The sequence below is a fragment of the Equus asinus genome, chromosome 4, assembly GCF_041296235.1.
Source record: "Equus asinus isolate D_3611 breed Donkey chromosome 4, EquAss-T2T_v2, whole genome shotgun sequence".
NCBI lineage: Eukaryota > Metazoa > Chordata > Mammalia > Perissodactyla > Equidae > Equus > Equus asinus.
This window is the reverse complement of record NC_091793.1, coordinates 27,003,621-27,021,210: the sequence shown is the minus strand read 5'-3', so window position 1 is coordinate 27,021,210 and position 17,590 is coordinate 27,003,621. Positions and strand designations below refer to the sequence as shown.

Sequence of the window (17,590 nt, the reverse complement as noted above, 5' to 3'; positions counted from 1 at the left end):
CAAGAGAAAAAAAAATATCACGATGAACTACAAGAAGATATGATGGTATTAATAGCCCAGAAGCCAAGCTGATTTCAGTATCATATGAGGAGACGGCCACATATAGTGGAAGGACATGGGTTTTTGAAACCAACCAGATTTTGGTTCAAATTCCAGCCATTAAAAACCTGTGTGATTTTGGGCAGTTTCACAATCTCTTTCAGGGCTAGTTCCATGAGCTAAATAATAGAAACAGAAATACCTTCCTTATATTATAATGTTGCTTTGAGGATCCTTCAGCGCCAACTCCCATGCGAGTCTTGGCTCGGTGCATGGTAGCTCTATAATCTTCACCAAGAGTGGGAAGGAGCTGTGTCTGAGAGGGGATTTTAATCACATTTCTTCCACTAACACAGGGATCCTTGGTGACCACAAATGAAGCCTTAACTCAAAGACAGTAGAGTCTTTGAAAGGAACAGAATTAAAGTAGGGTCTGTCCTTTCATGATGGGGTACAAAGAAGCTATTAGTCAATTCAGCAAATATGTGTTCTGTAAATCAGCCCACGGCATTCGGAGAGGTCACTTGGAAGCAGCAGGCTGAGGTGCCGTCCAAGGGGAAGTTTAAAATTTAGCGTTTCTACCTGTGCCTTGTAATCTAGGAAATAACCCAGGAGAAGCAGTCAGGGGTTCAATTACTGCCCCCTAGAGTCGATCTCAGCCGTCTGAATATGATTACAGGTTGCCCAGGTCTATTTCAAGTGAGTTTTCAGAAAGTCCATGAGCATCACAAGATTCAGAGCATCTAGGAGATGTTGCTGTCTAGGTTGCGTGTGTTATTGGGTGGATGTCGAAGGAGGAAGACTAGAAACCTAATAATCTTCCTACAGAGGTTCAAATCCACAGGTCTGCCAATACTTCATATCTGTTTCTTTCTTATTCAGAAGGCAGCAGTGTTGCAGGTTATGTGGCTTTGGACTCAAACAAGTAGGCCTGGGTTTAAATTCTGGTTCTGCCATATAGCGACTATGTGAATTTGGGGAACTTACCAGAGCTCATTCAGTTTCCTCATCTATAAACAGTAATATCCACTTTGCAGTTTTGCTGCAAGGATTCAATGAGTGAAGAATGCATGCAAAAGGTCCTTTCACATAGTGGTTATGAAATAAATTTTAACTCTCCTGGAGACTGAATATTATGGGGGATAATTTAGAGAACTCTGTCCTTCCTCTCACCTGAAAGTCAAGATGGTATTGACTTACTTAAGGATGAAAACATCAATGTGACCCATTTATACACTTGTTTTACCCTAGGTAAGTGACACGAAGGAGTCAACATTATGGCCATGGCCTCTGCCCAAATGGTTGCAGCCCACTACATGCGAGCTGGGACTGGCAGTGAGCTGCGGCTCCCAACATAAGTTCTGGGAATTCATGCTGGGGCTCTGCAGACCTCAGCCTCCATCGGATCGGCAGCCTCTGTGTTGAACTTGGGCATCAGCCAAAATTTGAGCTCTGGCCTTAAGTGAGATTGTCTTCAGAGTGTCAGGCACCTGTCTGGGGAAATAGGATTTTCTCCCGTAGATGTGGAGTGTCAGTTTCTGGCTTTAATAAATTCAGTGTACATGCAACTATATCGTCCTCCAATTTATACCTATTGTCTGAAAGTCATTAGCACCTTCTATCCTTCTCAGCGGTAACCCAGGCTGGATGATAAATTATATGGTCACTACTATACCCATAGAAACGCAAGTGAAAGCAAGGTGACTGGGCATGATTTAGGTGCCACAAAAAACTAAAAAAAAAAAAAGGCTTGAGGGAATTAAAAATTGATTCTTAACATTGAGGAACCAGTGTTACTAGCATATTTTCACTTGGATCAAGTAGCTGGTAATGATTAATTCAAAAACTGTATCAGTGCAACTATTAGCAGCAGTCTTCTCCAGAGAAGGAAGGGAAATATTGAGTGTGTGTGTGTTGTACATAAGGGAGGGGAAGACTCGGTGGTGTGCTGGTAAATGTTTAACAACCAGCTCTTGGGGTGGTGTACCCTGATTTGTGGGGTTTTCCAAATTCCATGGTGTAGATACTCCCATCATGGCTATTCCCAGCTGTAACTGTGACGTCAGTGAATACAGGCGTTGGAAGGGATGGATACAATAAGTTCTCGTGAGCTAGGAGGAGCTGACTCCCACACACCAATGGAGAACACAGACTTTAACATGTGCTTTGAATGCTGTTGTAATGTTTAGCTTTTTTACTGTACGTATGTTCACTGTATGTATTACTTTTGTAATATAAATGCTGCATATATGCTATTATGTAATTATGTATGTATATACGTTTATATGCACACACACACACATAATCTTACCTACATCTGTGTGAGGATTAGTCCTAATAGTTTTCCTAAATGTTTCCATAAATGTGAGTGAAATATCCGCTTGAGACATACCATATTGAGGGGGTCTCATAAACCAGATTGTTGCAGGGTTTCAGATGACCACCAGGACAAAGGGTGGGGGTGTTCACATTACTGTGGATTGCCCTGGTTCACCTTGCTGGCTCACATCTGGTATATAAAACATCTGGCTTCGACGTTGAGACAGAAGCTAAATGGAAAATGTGAAAACGCTTCGAGGGTTAGAGAATAAAGGGAGATCTAACCTCAGGCAAGGAGGAAAAGAAGATCAAAGTTCAAATGATGAGAAAAAGAAAACAAGGGAACAGAAAGTGTAAAGTTGTCGTTTATCGATTTCGCTTTCTACACTGAAGTGTGTCTCGGTAGCTTCTTACAAGAGTGGGAGGGGGAGTGGGAAGAAACAGTCTGTACTTTCTTTACTGAATGCAACGTTCGCTGGTCACATTGCAGCTCCGAACAAACAGCCCGGCAGAGACTAGGGCACTGACTCTTGTTCTCATCAATGTAAACACGACATTAATATTGAAGATTCAAGAAAATGGGTAAAAAGTCCAGTGTCTCCTCAATCTGTGAAACGGTGAAGGTGCTCGCCTACCCTTGGACACATTCCAAAGGGCGCGTGAGGCCCTGACCTCGTCCCAGCTGCAGTGAAATGGGCGTGAACACAGAGGAACCCAACACGTTCTTCTGGAAAGTCCCCGAACGGACATGTGAATCTTCAGAACTGGGCTCGCAAGAATCATTAAAGTTCTTCTAAAGGCCTGAGAGGTTCGTACCTTTCGTCTGCACAGAAAGAGTCCCTTCAAAGCCCTTGCTCCATGAATCAGTCACTGCCAATAGAAAATGTAACTGGTTGTAAAGCAGTCGATCTTTGTATTTCTGCAGCCCCCATCGTAGCCCCTAGATTCTGGAGAGTAGGGAACCCAAGGTCATGGGGGCCTCAGCGATAATCCTGAAGGAAGCTGCCCATGTTGAGATATTCGCTGAAGACTCTGGTCCTTCCTGCTGGACCACTGCTCATAAAGGGATGTTGGTTGTGGAGCTGATTTCCCCTAAAAGATCAGATTTTCTAGTTTGGATTCCCAGACCAAAAACAAACACAAATTAAATCCCCCAACACAAAAATAAATCAAAACAAAACAAGAATGATCTTGAGGATAAAGAACCAACCAATTCCACCTCTAGGTTGCGCCAGGTACAACGTCCCCATTGGGTTTTTCCAAATGGTTGGTTCTGATCATTGGTTTGCCCTCCCCATGGATACCCAGCTAGATTGCAGGGCAAAGCAGACAGTTGCTTCTGACTGAAGAGGGATTTTTGCTTTTACTCCCTGGGATGGCTAGCCCCCAGTACCCTGACTTCCCTTTCTTAAAAAGCAACAAGAACATCCTGAAGCCTTGCTTAGTTATGTGGCTCTGTGCTGGGCCAACCCCGTTGCTCCCTCTCACCCCTCCAAGAACGTCCCATTCTTGAAGAGACTGTGTAGAGGAAGGATTTTTCCACCTTCTGGGAATGCCAGGTCATGGAGCAGAGAAGGGCTGGCTGGATCCTTGTCCCAGATCTCTGTAGTGAGGGCAGCTTCGTTGGGCCAAAGAAACAGATAAAAACAAACCAAACAAGCAGTGCTCAATTTTGAGTTTGAAGGCTGGGCCCCAAACAGCAAGTGGCTCTCCCCCTGTAGAATGTCTCTCCCTGGTGGCGGGCTTCCTGGTGCTAGCTGTTGTTCTCGGCCGTGAGATATTTGAGGGCGGCAAAGCCGTAGCGGCGGGACATGTCCTGCTGAAACTCTTCCTTCAGGGTTTTGAGACAGATGCGGTATTGCTTGTTGGACCGGAACTTGGTGATGTCGAAGCTGGGGGCATGAGGCATGTGGATCATGTAGGCATTGGGTAGCACGATGAATTCATATTCCTGGAAGAAGACGAGAGCAGCGTAAGCACGTGCAAGAAGCTTCAGTCATGTAGGATGAATGCCCAAGTGGATGATCGAATGACTAAGTGAATGAATGAAGTGGGGAATGACACCAACAAGCAGGGCAGCACCATGGAGAGCACAACCATGTTGGAGCGGGGAGAGTTCAGGGCTGTTTCCATGACCTTGGACTTCTCTGAGCTTTTGTCTTCTCACCTATAGTGAAAGTAATAATACCTCCCTTGAAAGATGACCAATAATGTATGAATAGTGCTGGGCAGGGCTCATGGCCCATGACGGTTCTTGATAAATGTGAGCACACACCCATGTGGTTGCTCTAGAATGATGCAAGCTGTGAGAGAATCTTTCGCTCAATTAAATGACATCTGTTTATGTGATTTCGCATTGATCAGATGTGACAGCCTCAACAGATTAGTACAAAAAGAGGGGACAAAAAAGAAGTAAAGGAAAAAAAGGTTCCACTGGACTGGAGCTCATTGAGAACAAAATCCTCAGTAAAAGTCACAGTGTCATATGGTACCCTCCACTTGGCAGAATATAGATGAAAACTCAGACCAAAAATAAAAGGCCTCTGAATAGCCAAAGCAGGCGACACAAATTTAGGACATGTAACTCAAAGGAGAACCCAGCACATCTCCACCCAGAATCTATGCGCTCTGATTTTGGACATGATGTCTGATAAACTTGGGTCATCAGTTTCCCAGCCCAGAGCAGATCAGAACAAGCTCAGAAAGGGAACATCAGGACGGGGAAAGGCAGCTGTTACAGATGGAGGAATACTGACAGCAGCCAGAAATGACAGCTGATGGGGAGGAAGGAGTGAGAAAAACCACAGCAAGGAAATACAGCAACTCCCAGAGCTTAGCTGTCTGGGACATTTCGTGTGGGGACAGAGAACCCTATCAACCCCACCAGCCCCTGCAGGTGTGGCTGGATTACCTGTCAGGTGTGTACTCATTATTTCTTTAATCACTGGAAAGGGTAAAATTATGTTTGGCATGTGAATTGGCAAAGAAAGGAAAATATGCACTCAATTTTCAAGAGTTCTGTCAAAATTGCTGAAAACAAAGTTCAGGCCTCAGGGCTGGGAAATTAAATTTATTTGAACCAGTTCATGTCACCACATTGCTGGAAGCATGAATATTATGATATTTCTTTTCTTTCAACCAGAAGCTGAGGCAGACGAAACATTTCTGTCTGTGAGCAGCACTGAACCACCTCCAAGTATTATTGAAAAAACAGATAATAAAGGTCATGCTTTCTATTGTTAAATATGGACACTATTCTATGACCTTCTACCTATATCAGTGGTTCGCAACCCTGGGTATTTATTAAAATCACCTTGGACTGCTCTCAAACACAGTGAAACTGTTGGAAAGTTCTCCAGGTGATTCTCAGGGCAGCCAGCACTGAGGATCCAACCTTGCTTTTCCTGAATTTGGGGTGCTCTTGTCAGGAAATATATACACTGTGCTCCATGAGGAGGTGCCTGGGAGAAAAGCATACAAGAAGAAAAAAGGGTGGGGTGGAGGAGCGCGGGCATCCTCCTCCTAATTTAACCAGAGAGGTTTGCTTTTGGCTTTTTAACATAGTGGTTGACAAACTATGGCATGTCTGGCCACTGCATGCTTTTGTAAATCGAGTTTTATTGGAACATAGCGACACGAATTTGTTTAGATACTGTCTGTCATCGAACTATAATGGCAGAGTTGAGTAGTTGAAAAGGAGACTTGTAGGCCCCCCAAGAGCCCCCAAATTTATTATCTGGTCCTTTACAAAAAAAGTTGGCAGCCCCCTGGTTTAACCTATTAGAATTCTGCAGGAGATTCCTTTTGAAGTAGGTGTTCAGTGAGTATTAGTTGAATGAATGAAAGGGTTTCATGACTAAACACAGCCTAAAAATCATCAGTCTTTTAGCTGTAGTGTGGAATACTTAGCTGCATGCTTTGTGTCATTTACATGGAACTCCCAGGATGCCTTGTGTCAATTCTATGACTCACAGGCAAAGTGATGAATGGGCATTATTTGCTTGTCTTCATCACTGGGTTGAGTCAGGATGAGGGAGTGACACGGTTTGTCACTAGGTCCTGGCCAGGAACCCAACTCTCATCCAAGGGTAGAAGAAAGAGGAATGGTTTGGGACTTAACAGCCCTGAAAATTAGTACTGCCACATCCCCATTCTAGGTCCCTTACCACGTCTTGTTCCCTCTCAGGTCTCTGCTTTCTTATCTCCAAGGTCCCCTTGCAGCTCTAAGACCTAGGCCTCTCCTCCCTCCCTGTTAGCCCGCAGCACCAGGTCCATGATGTCCCATTCTTCTCACCTGCGCATCCAGTTCCATGATATGAGCCACCTTATTCCAGCCAAAGCCCACAAACCTCCGGTCGTACTCAGGGCAGTCCCGTCTGACGACAACGTATGGCTCAAAATCAGCCTCCCACTCAACCCGGTAAGGCGTGGTGGCGGTCCGCCACTTGGCAAAGTTTGTGGGTGCATGGCCTTTCGTCCAGACATGGTACCTGGGACACATGGAGAAAAGCCATTGGGTGGAGAGAAGGAAGCTGAGCTTTTCAAACGCTGCTGATTTGGAGGCAGAAGAGTTATATGCTGATAAAGTCCTTGTTGTGGGTTGCGTTGTGTCCCCCAAAAAGATATGTTCGAAGTCCTGATCACCAGTATTTGTGAATGTGATCTATTTGGAAAGAGGGTGTTTGCAAATGTAAACATGATGAGGTCATAGTGGATTAGGGTGGGCTCTAATCCAAAGACTGGTGTCCTTATAACAAGAGGGAAATTTGGATACAGAGACACACAGGGAGAATGCCACGTGAAGACAGAGGCAGAAATTGAAGTGATGGGTACACAAGCCAAGGAATGCTCAGGATTGCCAGTAATCACCAGAAGCTAGAAAGAGGCAAGGAAGGAGTCTTCCTTAGAGCCTTTGGAGGAAGCAGGGGCTGCCAACACCTTGATTTTGGACTTCTGGCCTCCAGAACTGTGAGAGACTAAATTTCCATTGTTTTAAGCAACTAGTTTGTAGTATTTTGTTATGGTAGCCCTAAGAAACAAATGAGTCCGTTATCTCCATCTTTCACTAACAAGGAGACTCCCACTATGAAAGGGTAAGTGAACTTCTGGAGTGCTCTGTGTCATTTATATGGAAGTAACTGCAGGTTAGTCTGTATCAGAGCTATTCCTACCAGAGACTGCTGTGGAAGGCAGAAGTCTAAACTGACCCTGAATGACCCTGCCTTTGCTAATGTCTCTGCCTTGAGGCAGAACCTGTGAATACAACACCACTCCTGTAATTATCTTACATTATATGGGGAAAAGGATTTTTGTAAATGTAATTAAGGTTACTAATCAGCTGACTTCGGGTTATTTAAAAGGGAGACTATTGGGGTGGGCCTGACCTACTCATGTGAACCTTTAGATCTGGGTCTGGAAGAAAGCAAAGAGCCATGTGTGAGCTGCCTATGGGGACCACCTGGCAAAGAACCAGCAGGAAAACGGAGACCTCGGTCCTCCAATCACAAGGAAAGGAATTCTGCCGAGAGACAGTGAGCCTGGAGGAGGACCACATGCTCTGGAAGAGAACTGCAGTCTTGCCCACACCTTGATTTCAGCCCATGAGACCCTGAGCAGAGAATCCAGCCATTCTGTGCCTGGACCTCTGACCCTCAGAGACTGCGAGATAATTTGTATTGTTCTGAGCTTCTAAATCTGTGGTAATTTGTTATACAGCAATAGAAAATGAATACAACCATAAAAGAACAATGATAATAAGCTAATATTTATTAAGTACTCACTATATACTGGTTATATTGCAAATCCTATACCTATAGTTTTAAATTCTTATAATTTACCCAACATCAAGTTACAAATAGTAAGAGATGGAGCTGGGATTCAAACTTAAGCAGCCTGGCTCAAGGGCCAGGACACTTAACTGCTATGCTGGGTTACCTCTTTTGTATGTTGCTGTCACGCACACTCTCTGGCCTATATATATAGAGCAACTAGTCAATGATGTACAATAGCAACTTGTACACTAAGTCGAATAAATGAACGAATGAATGAGTATCTAAAAACTGGAGGGGCACCTAAGACAGAAGCCAGTTAGAGGGGCAGGAGCATGCCTCTGGAAGCTACAAAGAGATGGCAGGATGCTGGGAGTCTATTGAAGCAGCAGATATGACTCAAGAGAAATGGGTTAGGGGAAAAGAACATTCTAGAAAGAAAAGCTTCATAAAATGAAAGCAAGATAGAAGAAGGATGGGAACCCAATAATTTAGCTGTCGGGGGAAAGGAGCTTGGAGTCCTTGGTTCCACCTCCACCTCAGGGAGGGCTCTCTAAACAGGGGAGGGTTTGAGTAGTGTTCAGTGTGGCTTGTGGAACCCTCTGGTTGGGGATGCGGCTGCTTCTTTATTTTGCTCCTTCACCACCGAGGCTGGACATCCCCGGGACCCTCAGGGAGCCGTCCAGTGTGGTTGAATGGGCACTTGCCCACTAGGTGGCCTTTCAGTAGGCTGTGTGGTTGGGTGAGGTGGGCAGGCGGGGGGAAGGCAGGGACTTGAATTTCCGGCTCTACCAATTCAGCGACCTCCCCCAAAACCAATTTCACTTGAACGGAAGAAAAATGAAAGGTGGAGGAAGGCCACTGAAACGAGTGTGAGAAGGAGGGATATTGCAAGATGTCGGGACTAATCCAAAAATCAGGCCGGAAGGAGTTGGTTTCCCATTTGTGAACTTGTGGAACAGGCAGTTTTGACATCTGACACCTTTGACAGCACTGGCCTAGCACAACTGATGGACGGCTGTGAATGTGTATTAGGTTCAAAGCACAGCACGCTGCAGCCACTGCCCCAGGGTTCAAACCCCGCCTCGGCCACTTAGGAGCTATGGAACTTGTACAACAAAGCATTTACACTGGGCTCTACTCTCCTCTTGTGTCCACTCGGGCAAAGAATACCATCTTCTTTAACTGCTGAGGAGCTTAAAAGAGAATGTTTGTAAACAGCTTGGCACAGTGCCGGCACACAGGAGGTTTCAATAACTGCTCCGTCCCTAACAGGCAGTGTGACAAGGTGGCTAAAAACACTGGTCCTGGTGCCAGGCTGTCTGAGTTTGAATTCTGTCACTCGATAGGTGCAGAGAAGTTACTCAACTCCTCTGTGCCTTTGCTTCCTTCTCTTGGTAAAACAGACAATAACAATACCTACTTCATGGATTTATGACAATTTATGCGGATTAATTCACAGAAAGTACTCAAGAGCAGTGTCCGATACATAATAAATCCTCAGAAAATGAAGATAGTCTCATTCTGTCCCTTTCTTTGCAAGTTGTGGCAGTCTGTCAGTGACATCAATGTATCAATACTCATTTGTCCTTCATCTTTAGAATCTAAACTCTCGGCCTACTATGATGTGAAAAAGAAGAAAAAAGAGAGGGGGACGGGGACAGCTGGGTCAGTTCTGTCCCCCTGGGTGGGGAGGCAGCATCCATTATTCAGCTCGGAAGACTGACAGCATGGCGAGTGGCGGGGAAGTTACAGTTGACCTGCCATTCAAATAAACCACAGCCTGAAAATGCCCCGAGGAACCTACTGTCCGACCAGGATGCACTGGACCCCAGAGCTTGCTCTCTGAGACCAGCAACACCAGGTAGCACCCAAAAAAATAGCGATGAGAGAGGTGTCCTGGGTGTATCCTATAGGATGCTACTTTGAAGAGATTTGGGGCACTTTGCTTTGAGCAGTGGCTCTCGAACTCCAGTGTGTATCAGAATCACTTGGAAAACTATTTTTTAACAGTCGGATCACTGGGTTCCACCTCCAGACTTCCCGACCCAGTAGGTCTGGATTGGGGCTGGAGACTCTGCCTTTCTTAACAAGTTCCTGGGGGATGCTGGTCCTGCTGGTCCGGGGACCTGCTGATCCTGGAAGATTAGCAGCCGTGTGCATGATTGCCCTTTCCAGGTGCAGTGGGCAGCAGGTTTCAGCTGCTAGGAGGTTTAAGACGTCATCATGTGGAGGGAAGGTGACAAAAGCAATTTCTTGGAGGGGACGTCTGGAATTTAATATTTGGCGCGGTAGCTTGTGAGCCTCTGGCCAGAGCAGCAATCATGGACACAGCAGGCCACACCCGGCTCTCAGGCCTTCACCTTGAAATGAGTTCTCAAATCATGTGGGGATGAAGATGGAAGGAAGGAGGCCTTGGAAATTTGCCAGGTGGTCAGCCGCCAGGCTCTGGCGTCTGTGGGAGAATCAGACTGAGGTTTGGTCTGAGAGTCTCAAGTTTTCCCTACTTCTTCAAACACTGAAAATTCAGTGTAGAAAATTCAGGACTTGATCAGCGGTCCAGTGGTATTTTGGTTCAGAGCTCTGTGGTTCCTCAGACCTGGGCTGAAACCAGGCTCTGCCACGTACTGGCTGTGTGGCCTTAGGCAAGTTATTTAGCTTCTCAGAGCCTCAGTTCCTTTAACTGTAAAATGGGGCTAATAGCACCTGCCTCATGGATTTGCTGTGAGGATTAAATGAGTGGATTAAATGAGCCTGGCACACGTTAAGTACTCAATAAAAGGTAATTACTATTTCTTTCTGAAAAGAAAGAAGGATTGGTCTGTGGGGCTATTAACTCTTTCGGGTCACTTTCCAGAATTCCAGATAGCGGAAGAAGGCTGGAATTTGAGTGCTGGCTCCATCAGGGCCCCTCCACTCCTCTGTTTTTCAATCTGTATAAAATGTGAAAAGGGATATTCTCTGAATTGTTGAATGAATAACCTATCTCATAAAGTTATGTTCACAAAGTTTGAGAAAACCTTCTAGGAACTTATAGTAACTTGATAGTGGTACGAAAACCTCAGTTATTATTACAATCTTTTCAGTAAAATTCAGATTGCCTAGAAATGTACATTGTTTAGCTCCAAGGAAGCGTGGGCCATTCTTACACTGTTTGAAATGGAAGGCTCTCTTTAAAATAGGAGCATATGGAAGCAATGGTGCCCTCTTCAGAATGTTCTGTCTAGAGACCCACAGGACTCCTTCCCCAGGGGTGTGACACTTAATGCGGTGGCCCATCCCAGAAGATGGACCCCATTTGCACCTGGGCAGTTGGACAGACAGGGAGGGTAGCCCCTCTGGGTTGTTCCTGTAGGCCTCAGGGGCCTGAGAAATCAGGACAACGATGGGTTTGTTTGAAACAGTCACCTGGGCAACGGGAAAGTCAGCTTCCACATCTGCTGTGTGCAACCCTGAAGTCACCTTAATGACTTTGGTTGTCGAAGCCATGGCTGCCCATCCCAGGCCTGAGGACTTTGGAGAACAGACCGCTCACAAAAAAAGAAAAAGGGTAACAGCAGGGATGGTGCTAATAGGATGAAACCCACTTACCAAATGAATGAATGAACAAGCAAATGAAAGAGAGAATTCAGAGCAGGATATAGGGTCAGGAGCCTCAACTGAGTAAAGCACAAAAAGATGAAGCTGAACTCCCTACTCAGCATCCCGATCCTTCCATCTGGACATGTGACGTCTATCACCCATGCACAGAACAAGTACACGGCAGGTGAGAAGACAAAGAATATTCCAAACACATAGTTTGGGGCCAGTGGGGCTTTTTTTGGCCTTAAAATGGTCTGAAGCTAGCAACGAACTTCTGGGCCAAGAGCTTTGGCATCTGGCTTCCCAGGAGCGAGAAGGCCTCTGGCTGCCCCCAGGGGACAGCAGTGTGGGCTACTCACCTGAACGTGAAGAGAGTCCCCATGTCCAGCATGGACAGCAACTCCGCTTTTGACTTGGGGAACGAGAGCCGGTATCGCAGCGTCTCGAACGCGGGGACGATCATTGCCTTCTTGGTATTAGCGAGGTCGAGCTGGATGACAGACTTCCTGGTAAGAAAGGGAAGGCAGAGAATGGGTCCCGTGATGCCAAGGAAAGACCTATCCCACATGAAGGCAGGGAGGTGGTTGGCACAGGGAGGTGGAGGAGAGAAAGCCCGAGTCGACTTCTCAGTTTAAAGATGGGGAAACCGAGGCCTGGGGAGGCCCAGCATCTTGCCCAATAACACTCAGGAATCAAGTCAGAACTGCTGCCGCTGAACCAGAGGCAGAGTCTTCTTGGGGGAGTGAATGGAGGACAGGCCAGACAGGAGGGGCTGAGGGACCCTTCCTCCCTTTCACAGTGTGTGTGACTGTCAGAGGCAAGAGCAGAAGGCAGGTCTCCGAGGATTCACACGGAGTGGAGCCCAGCCTGTTGGGACCACTGGGCTGACCACACACTCTTACTGCATCGCTGGCCCCAGGGGAGCAGCTAGATCAAAGCTGACAAGCGAATCACCGACCTGGGCATTTTCTGGGTGAGGTGACTCGTCAACTCCATGACTCCTCCAGACCCCGAGCCTTTGAACTAGCCAGACCCGTCCATGCAGCCAGCACCCAGTACAGTGCATCACTCATATCCCACTTATGGGTGGAAAGTTCGCCATCCTCACTCCTTCCTGCCTTTGAGCCTGGCCTTCTGCTCCGCTCCTCTGAGACCCAGCTCCTACGATTCTGGATTTATCTACCTAGTCCCAGCTCTGTGGCTATCACTTGGAAAGCGAGAAAGGTCCAGAGAGGGCCATAGAGCATGAGGTTTGTCATGAACACAGACAGGATTTGAATCCTAGCTCTGTCACTTTATGAGTCTTGCCACCCTGGGTAAGTAATTTAGCTTCTCGCTACCTCACTTCCTCCTCCCTAAAATGAGGCAAGAATATCTCCCTCCTGGAGCTTCTGTGGACACTGAACAAGGTAATATGAACACTGCTTGGCACACCTGGCCCATGGCAGGCTTGTAGCAACAAATGGCCACTATAATATGGACTGCCAGTGCCATCATGATTCCCTGGCTTGATCTTCCGTGATCTCTTTTGGCCATGACCTTGGCACTTTGTTCTGGCTTCCTGCTCAGACCACTGACCCTTGGGTCTCTGCCAGCATGGACCATCTGCTTGTTCTCTCTAAAGGAGAGAAAGCAGGCTCCCTTGGGGTACTGTGAGGCATTGAAAGGCATTTTGTAAAATACTGGAAGAAGCAGCTCTCTGTAGCGATACAACTGCTTACTGCTGTATTATTAAAATCACTTCATTTAACAAAACTTTGAACCTGGGCATAAGCAGGGACTAAGGCTGGTCTGCAAAGAGTAGTCACGCTACCTGAAGTAACTGTGTCAGCCCAGGCCAGCGTGGGCCACGAGCAGAGAGGCAGCTCAAGAAGGACGTCAGCAGGGTTTCGTATCAATGACTGATGAGGGGGAGTCCGGACCAGGTCAAAATAAGCACAGCCCTCAGAAACCACCCTTGATTAAGGGGTCTCACCAGTTCCCACTGGAGAGGAGGTGGGTGAGAGATGGACTGAGGTTCATTTTAGAATCTTCTGAATATACTCGTAGTTCACTCTTTATAATTATGCTCACGTCAACTATCTACCAAATGTTATATGGCCCTCATGTCACTATTTCAGGGGACATTCAAAAAGGATGACACCAAGATAGAATCCGGGCGAGCTATACTTAGCCAATTGGAGGACGGAGGTCTGAGTCAGCCTGCTCCGGCCTGCATTCCTCTCTCCTTTTGTCTCTCTGAACAATGACTTCACAGTTCTCAACACCCAAGATTCCCTCATCTGTGGCCAGGCATTCATATCAATCCTACATTAGACACAGAGCTGGGGCTCGTCACCTTTTCTCCAGGAAAAGTATTACCCTATCTATTGATTCTGGGTGTCGGGGATGGGACATATGGGTCTATAGAATATTTTTGGACCCACCAGATGGCCAAGCCCCTGGAACCACCGGGGAGGAGGGGAGGGAGGTGTCCCAGCATTGAGGGGTGGTTGCTGTTCATTCACCCATCACTGAGCACCTACTGTGTGCCAGGGACCATGCTGGGCACTTGAAGACACAGAGTGAACAAAACAGCCGAATTCTCTCCCTGCTTGGCACTTACATTCTTGTCTTAAATGTCTCAGGATGCTGGAGCCCAAGACTGCATTTGCAGCTAATTGTTTTAAGATATGAATGCTATGGAAATGGAGTGGGAGGCTAGGAGGGCTGAACTATGAAGAGAATGGGCCAAGTATACATACACACACACCCCCCACCTACAGAGATCTATAAATGTGGATGTCTCTATCTATATAAGCCCTCACGGCCCCTGTACACAGTGGCAGCTCCCAGAGCTACACTATCCTACATGAAGCCCTGGCCAGGGCAGTGTGTTCCGGAGTAAACACTTGACTCAAGCTGAGTAAATCAGTTTCTCACTCTTGGGAGTTTGAACAGAGATGCAGAGACTGGAATCCCAAGGGCTGACTTGCATTAATGTCAAGCAGCACTCGAGCGGCTTCTGAACTGCTGCTGCAGAGGGGCCCAGAGCGGTCTGGGTTAATTATGGTCTCAAGGATTGGTTTTCCAAAGCCTCCTCTGATTCCATAAGAAATGCCACTCAACTGTTTTCTTGTCTTGTTTTCCTTTGATTTCTTTTCATTTTAATTAAGCTGCCTACTGTTGGTTTCTGTTGCTTGCAACCAAATCACTCTGACCAAGATATTGAAAAAGGCTCAGAGTCAGCAGACCCGGGAAGCAGCACGCCTTAGAAAATGGAGTCCTAGAAAGCCTTCTTTCCCCACTGCATAGAGACCGTCAGATTCAGGAGTGCTTTCTGCAAACTCCCTTTAATCTCACAGACACACACACTGCCAGGAACATGGATTAGTCACTAGATAGGTCTATTTCAGACTCAGTTCAAGGAGATTTCCATACTGGTCTCATTATGAAGTTGTTCAGCAATAAAGTGGCTTCAGGGTACTAACTCTGAGTGCATCTCCTCATTGAGGTGGCCGTGGAAGCCGGGGCCCTTGTGTACTGTGTCATGTGAGTACACCCCACCCCCCCAGGGGCTTGCCGACCACCTAGGGTTGCACAATTCACTGCCATCATTTATCTAGAGAATGAGTCCTGCAGGGGATGGAGTGTTTCAAAGGTAGAATCTTCTGGGAACAGAGGGGCAGTACGGTGAGATGAGAAGGCTGGACTGGGAGCCCAGGGACCTGAGTTCTGGAGCCAGCCCTGACAAGCTGAGTGATTGGGTCTCTTCATTCATTCCTCTTAGATGGCTAAATCTAGTGATTAAAACTGAAGATTTTGGAAGGCAGCTTGGTGTAGCAATCAGACAAACCTGTTTCTAGCTCTGACTCCACCACTCCTCCTGGACACATCACTTTCACCATTCTGAGTCTCAAGTTCATGTTTTTATGAAACATTCTGACAAGGAAAAGCACAAGTGCATGTGGAAGTGCTTGGTGCAATGCTTGGCACAGATTAAGCACTAGGTACCTGATGATTATGCCTGTGGTGGTTAATTTTATGTGTCAACTGGGCTAGGCTATGGTGCCCAGCTGTTTGGTCAAACACTCGTCTAGCTGTTGCTGTGAAGGTATTTTGTGAATACAATTAACATTCTGTGGATTTCAGACTTGACAGTCCTCACAATTCCTAAATAACTATCTATCTATCCATCCATCCATCCATCCTATTGCTTCTGTTTCCCTGAAGAACCCTGATTGATACACTATCCTTGCTTCCTGTTCAAGACTCCTTCAAAAATATTCACAAACCTACTACAACATTTTCAGACTGACTAGCTCTTAAAAGAAGCCTCAGGTATCTACTGAAGGAATTCAGAACCTGCTAGTATAAGAAAAAGCACAGCAAATACAAGTGACCTGGAGCCAGCCAGCATTGGGCTCCAATCCTGCCTGCCACTCTCTCTTAAGACCTTGGGCACGATGCTCAATTCTCCTGGTCACAGGCTCCCCACCTGTAAAATGGAGATGACAACGCTCACCTCCTATCAATCAGGATTGCTGTGAGGACGAAATGAAACGATCCCCCCAGAGCCTGACACAGTGCCCAACTTACAATAACCGATTAACAAATGAGCCCCCTTCCCTTTCGGGCTCAGCTTACTGGTGGGCCTGTAGCAAGAGAACGGGCGAATGCGGAGGATTCAGAAAAGGCGATAGATTCTTACAAGCAGGAGAGATCTTTGGCTTGCTAGCGTGCTTGTCTATGAAAACAGAGTTTATTAGATTTCACTCTCCAGCCAGCTCTGAGTCCTTCTTCGTGTCAAAAACAATTAAGGTGTTCCAGACAGAGTAAATTCACCCCCTTCCAGCCTGGCGGAGCTGACCAGAGGGAAAACTGTGAGCCGGGCAGCGTCCATCTTTGAAGTCCCTGAGTGTCCTCTCCTGGGCATCTTCTTCCCTCAGCCTCTCAATTTGCTTAAGTATGCAAAGACTTCATAGCCTGTTTTGCTCCCACCTGGTAAAGCTGGTGAGCAGGGGAGACAAGGTGAGTGAGTAGCGAGGCTTCCTACGCCAACTGAAGGGAGGAGGTGGGCAGGGACTGTAGACTCTCCCGGGGCTCAGTGTAAAGTCAAAGAAACAGCACAAAAGGGGAGACTGTTAGGTAGATGGGCTCCCTGGTGTTTAAAATTACCAAACCCCAAGACGGATCCTGGCAGTTGACTGTGCATGTGCGCACACACCCCCTCTCCCTCCCCCTTCTTTTTAACCCTATCCTTCACCCTAGAGGCAAGTCTCTGTCACCAGGGAAACAGCCCAGGTGCCTGGCATGAAGAGCTTATGGGAAAGTATCTCAGAGAAATAAGGAAGAAGGACGTACTGCATGGCTCTTACGACTTCCCCTCATCAGTGGTGAAGACAAGGGCCCTGGGGCCGGGCTGCTGAGGCTCACATCCTGGCTGATTACCTAACCTCTTTGTTCCACAGTTTCTGTATCTGTGAAGATGGGGATGGTGACGACAGCATGAACCTCAGAGGGTGTTTGTGAGGATGCAGTGAGTTCCCATATGTAAAGTGCTTAAACTGCCTGGCAGAGAATAAGCACTCCATGCATGGTGGCCATCAATAGGATTGCCTGCCCACCTTCTCGTGTCGGTTTGACTGCAGTCACAAAGGCTGGCATCAATACTGGCCTTTCCCCACTGTCCGAGGTCCAGCCAGAGCCGACTGAAGCACTTTATTCTTTCATTTGTTCATGTCCTCACTCATTCCACCCTGTGCCAGGCATTGTGTAAGCACTTGGGATCCATCAGTGAATAGAACAGGCAGAAATTCCTGTTCTCATGGAGCTGACATTTTAGTGGGGGTGGGGGGAGAGAGACAATAAGAACAGTGAGTGAATTGTATAGTATGTTAGAA

The 17,590-nt window shown here is 46.8% G+C and overlaps 1 protein-coding gene across 11 annotated transcripts in view; it reads right to left on the bottom strand.

Annotated features, from left to right (window-relative positions):
• Positions 1 to 2,705: 2,705 nt before the first annotated feature.
• LARGE1 (LARGE xylosyl- and glucuronyltransferase 1) overlaps positions 2,706 to 17,590 on the bottom strand; it is a 539,997-nt gene continuing 525,112 nt past the window's right edge. For 9 of the 11 annotated variants that reach the window (XM_070506993.1, XM_044780870.2, XM_044780875.2 and 6 more), the window contains 3 exons: positions 12,068 to 12,214; positions 6,653 to 6,848; positions 2,706 to 4,309 (listed from right to left, as the gene is read on the bottom strand). In XM_070506993.1, coding sequence (XP_070363094.1) covers positions 4,112 to 4,309; positions 6,653 to 6,848; positions 12,068 to 12,214 — 541 coding nt within the window. In that variant the 3' untranslated portion in view covers positions 2,706 to 4,111. Of the gene's footprint in view, positions 4,526 to 6,652; positions 6,849 to 12,067; positions 12,215 to 17,590 lie in introns of all 11 variants that reach the window. The other 2 variants (XM_070506995.1, XM_044780862.2) reach the window with 1 other exon arrangement.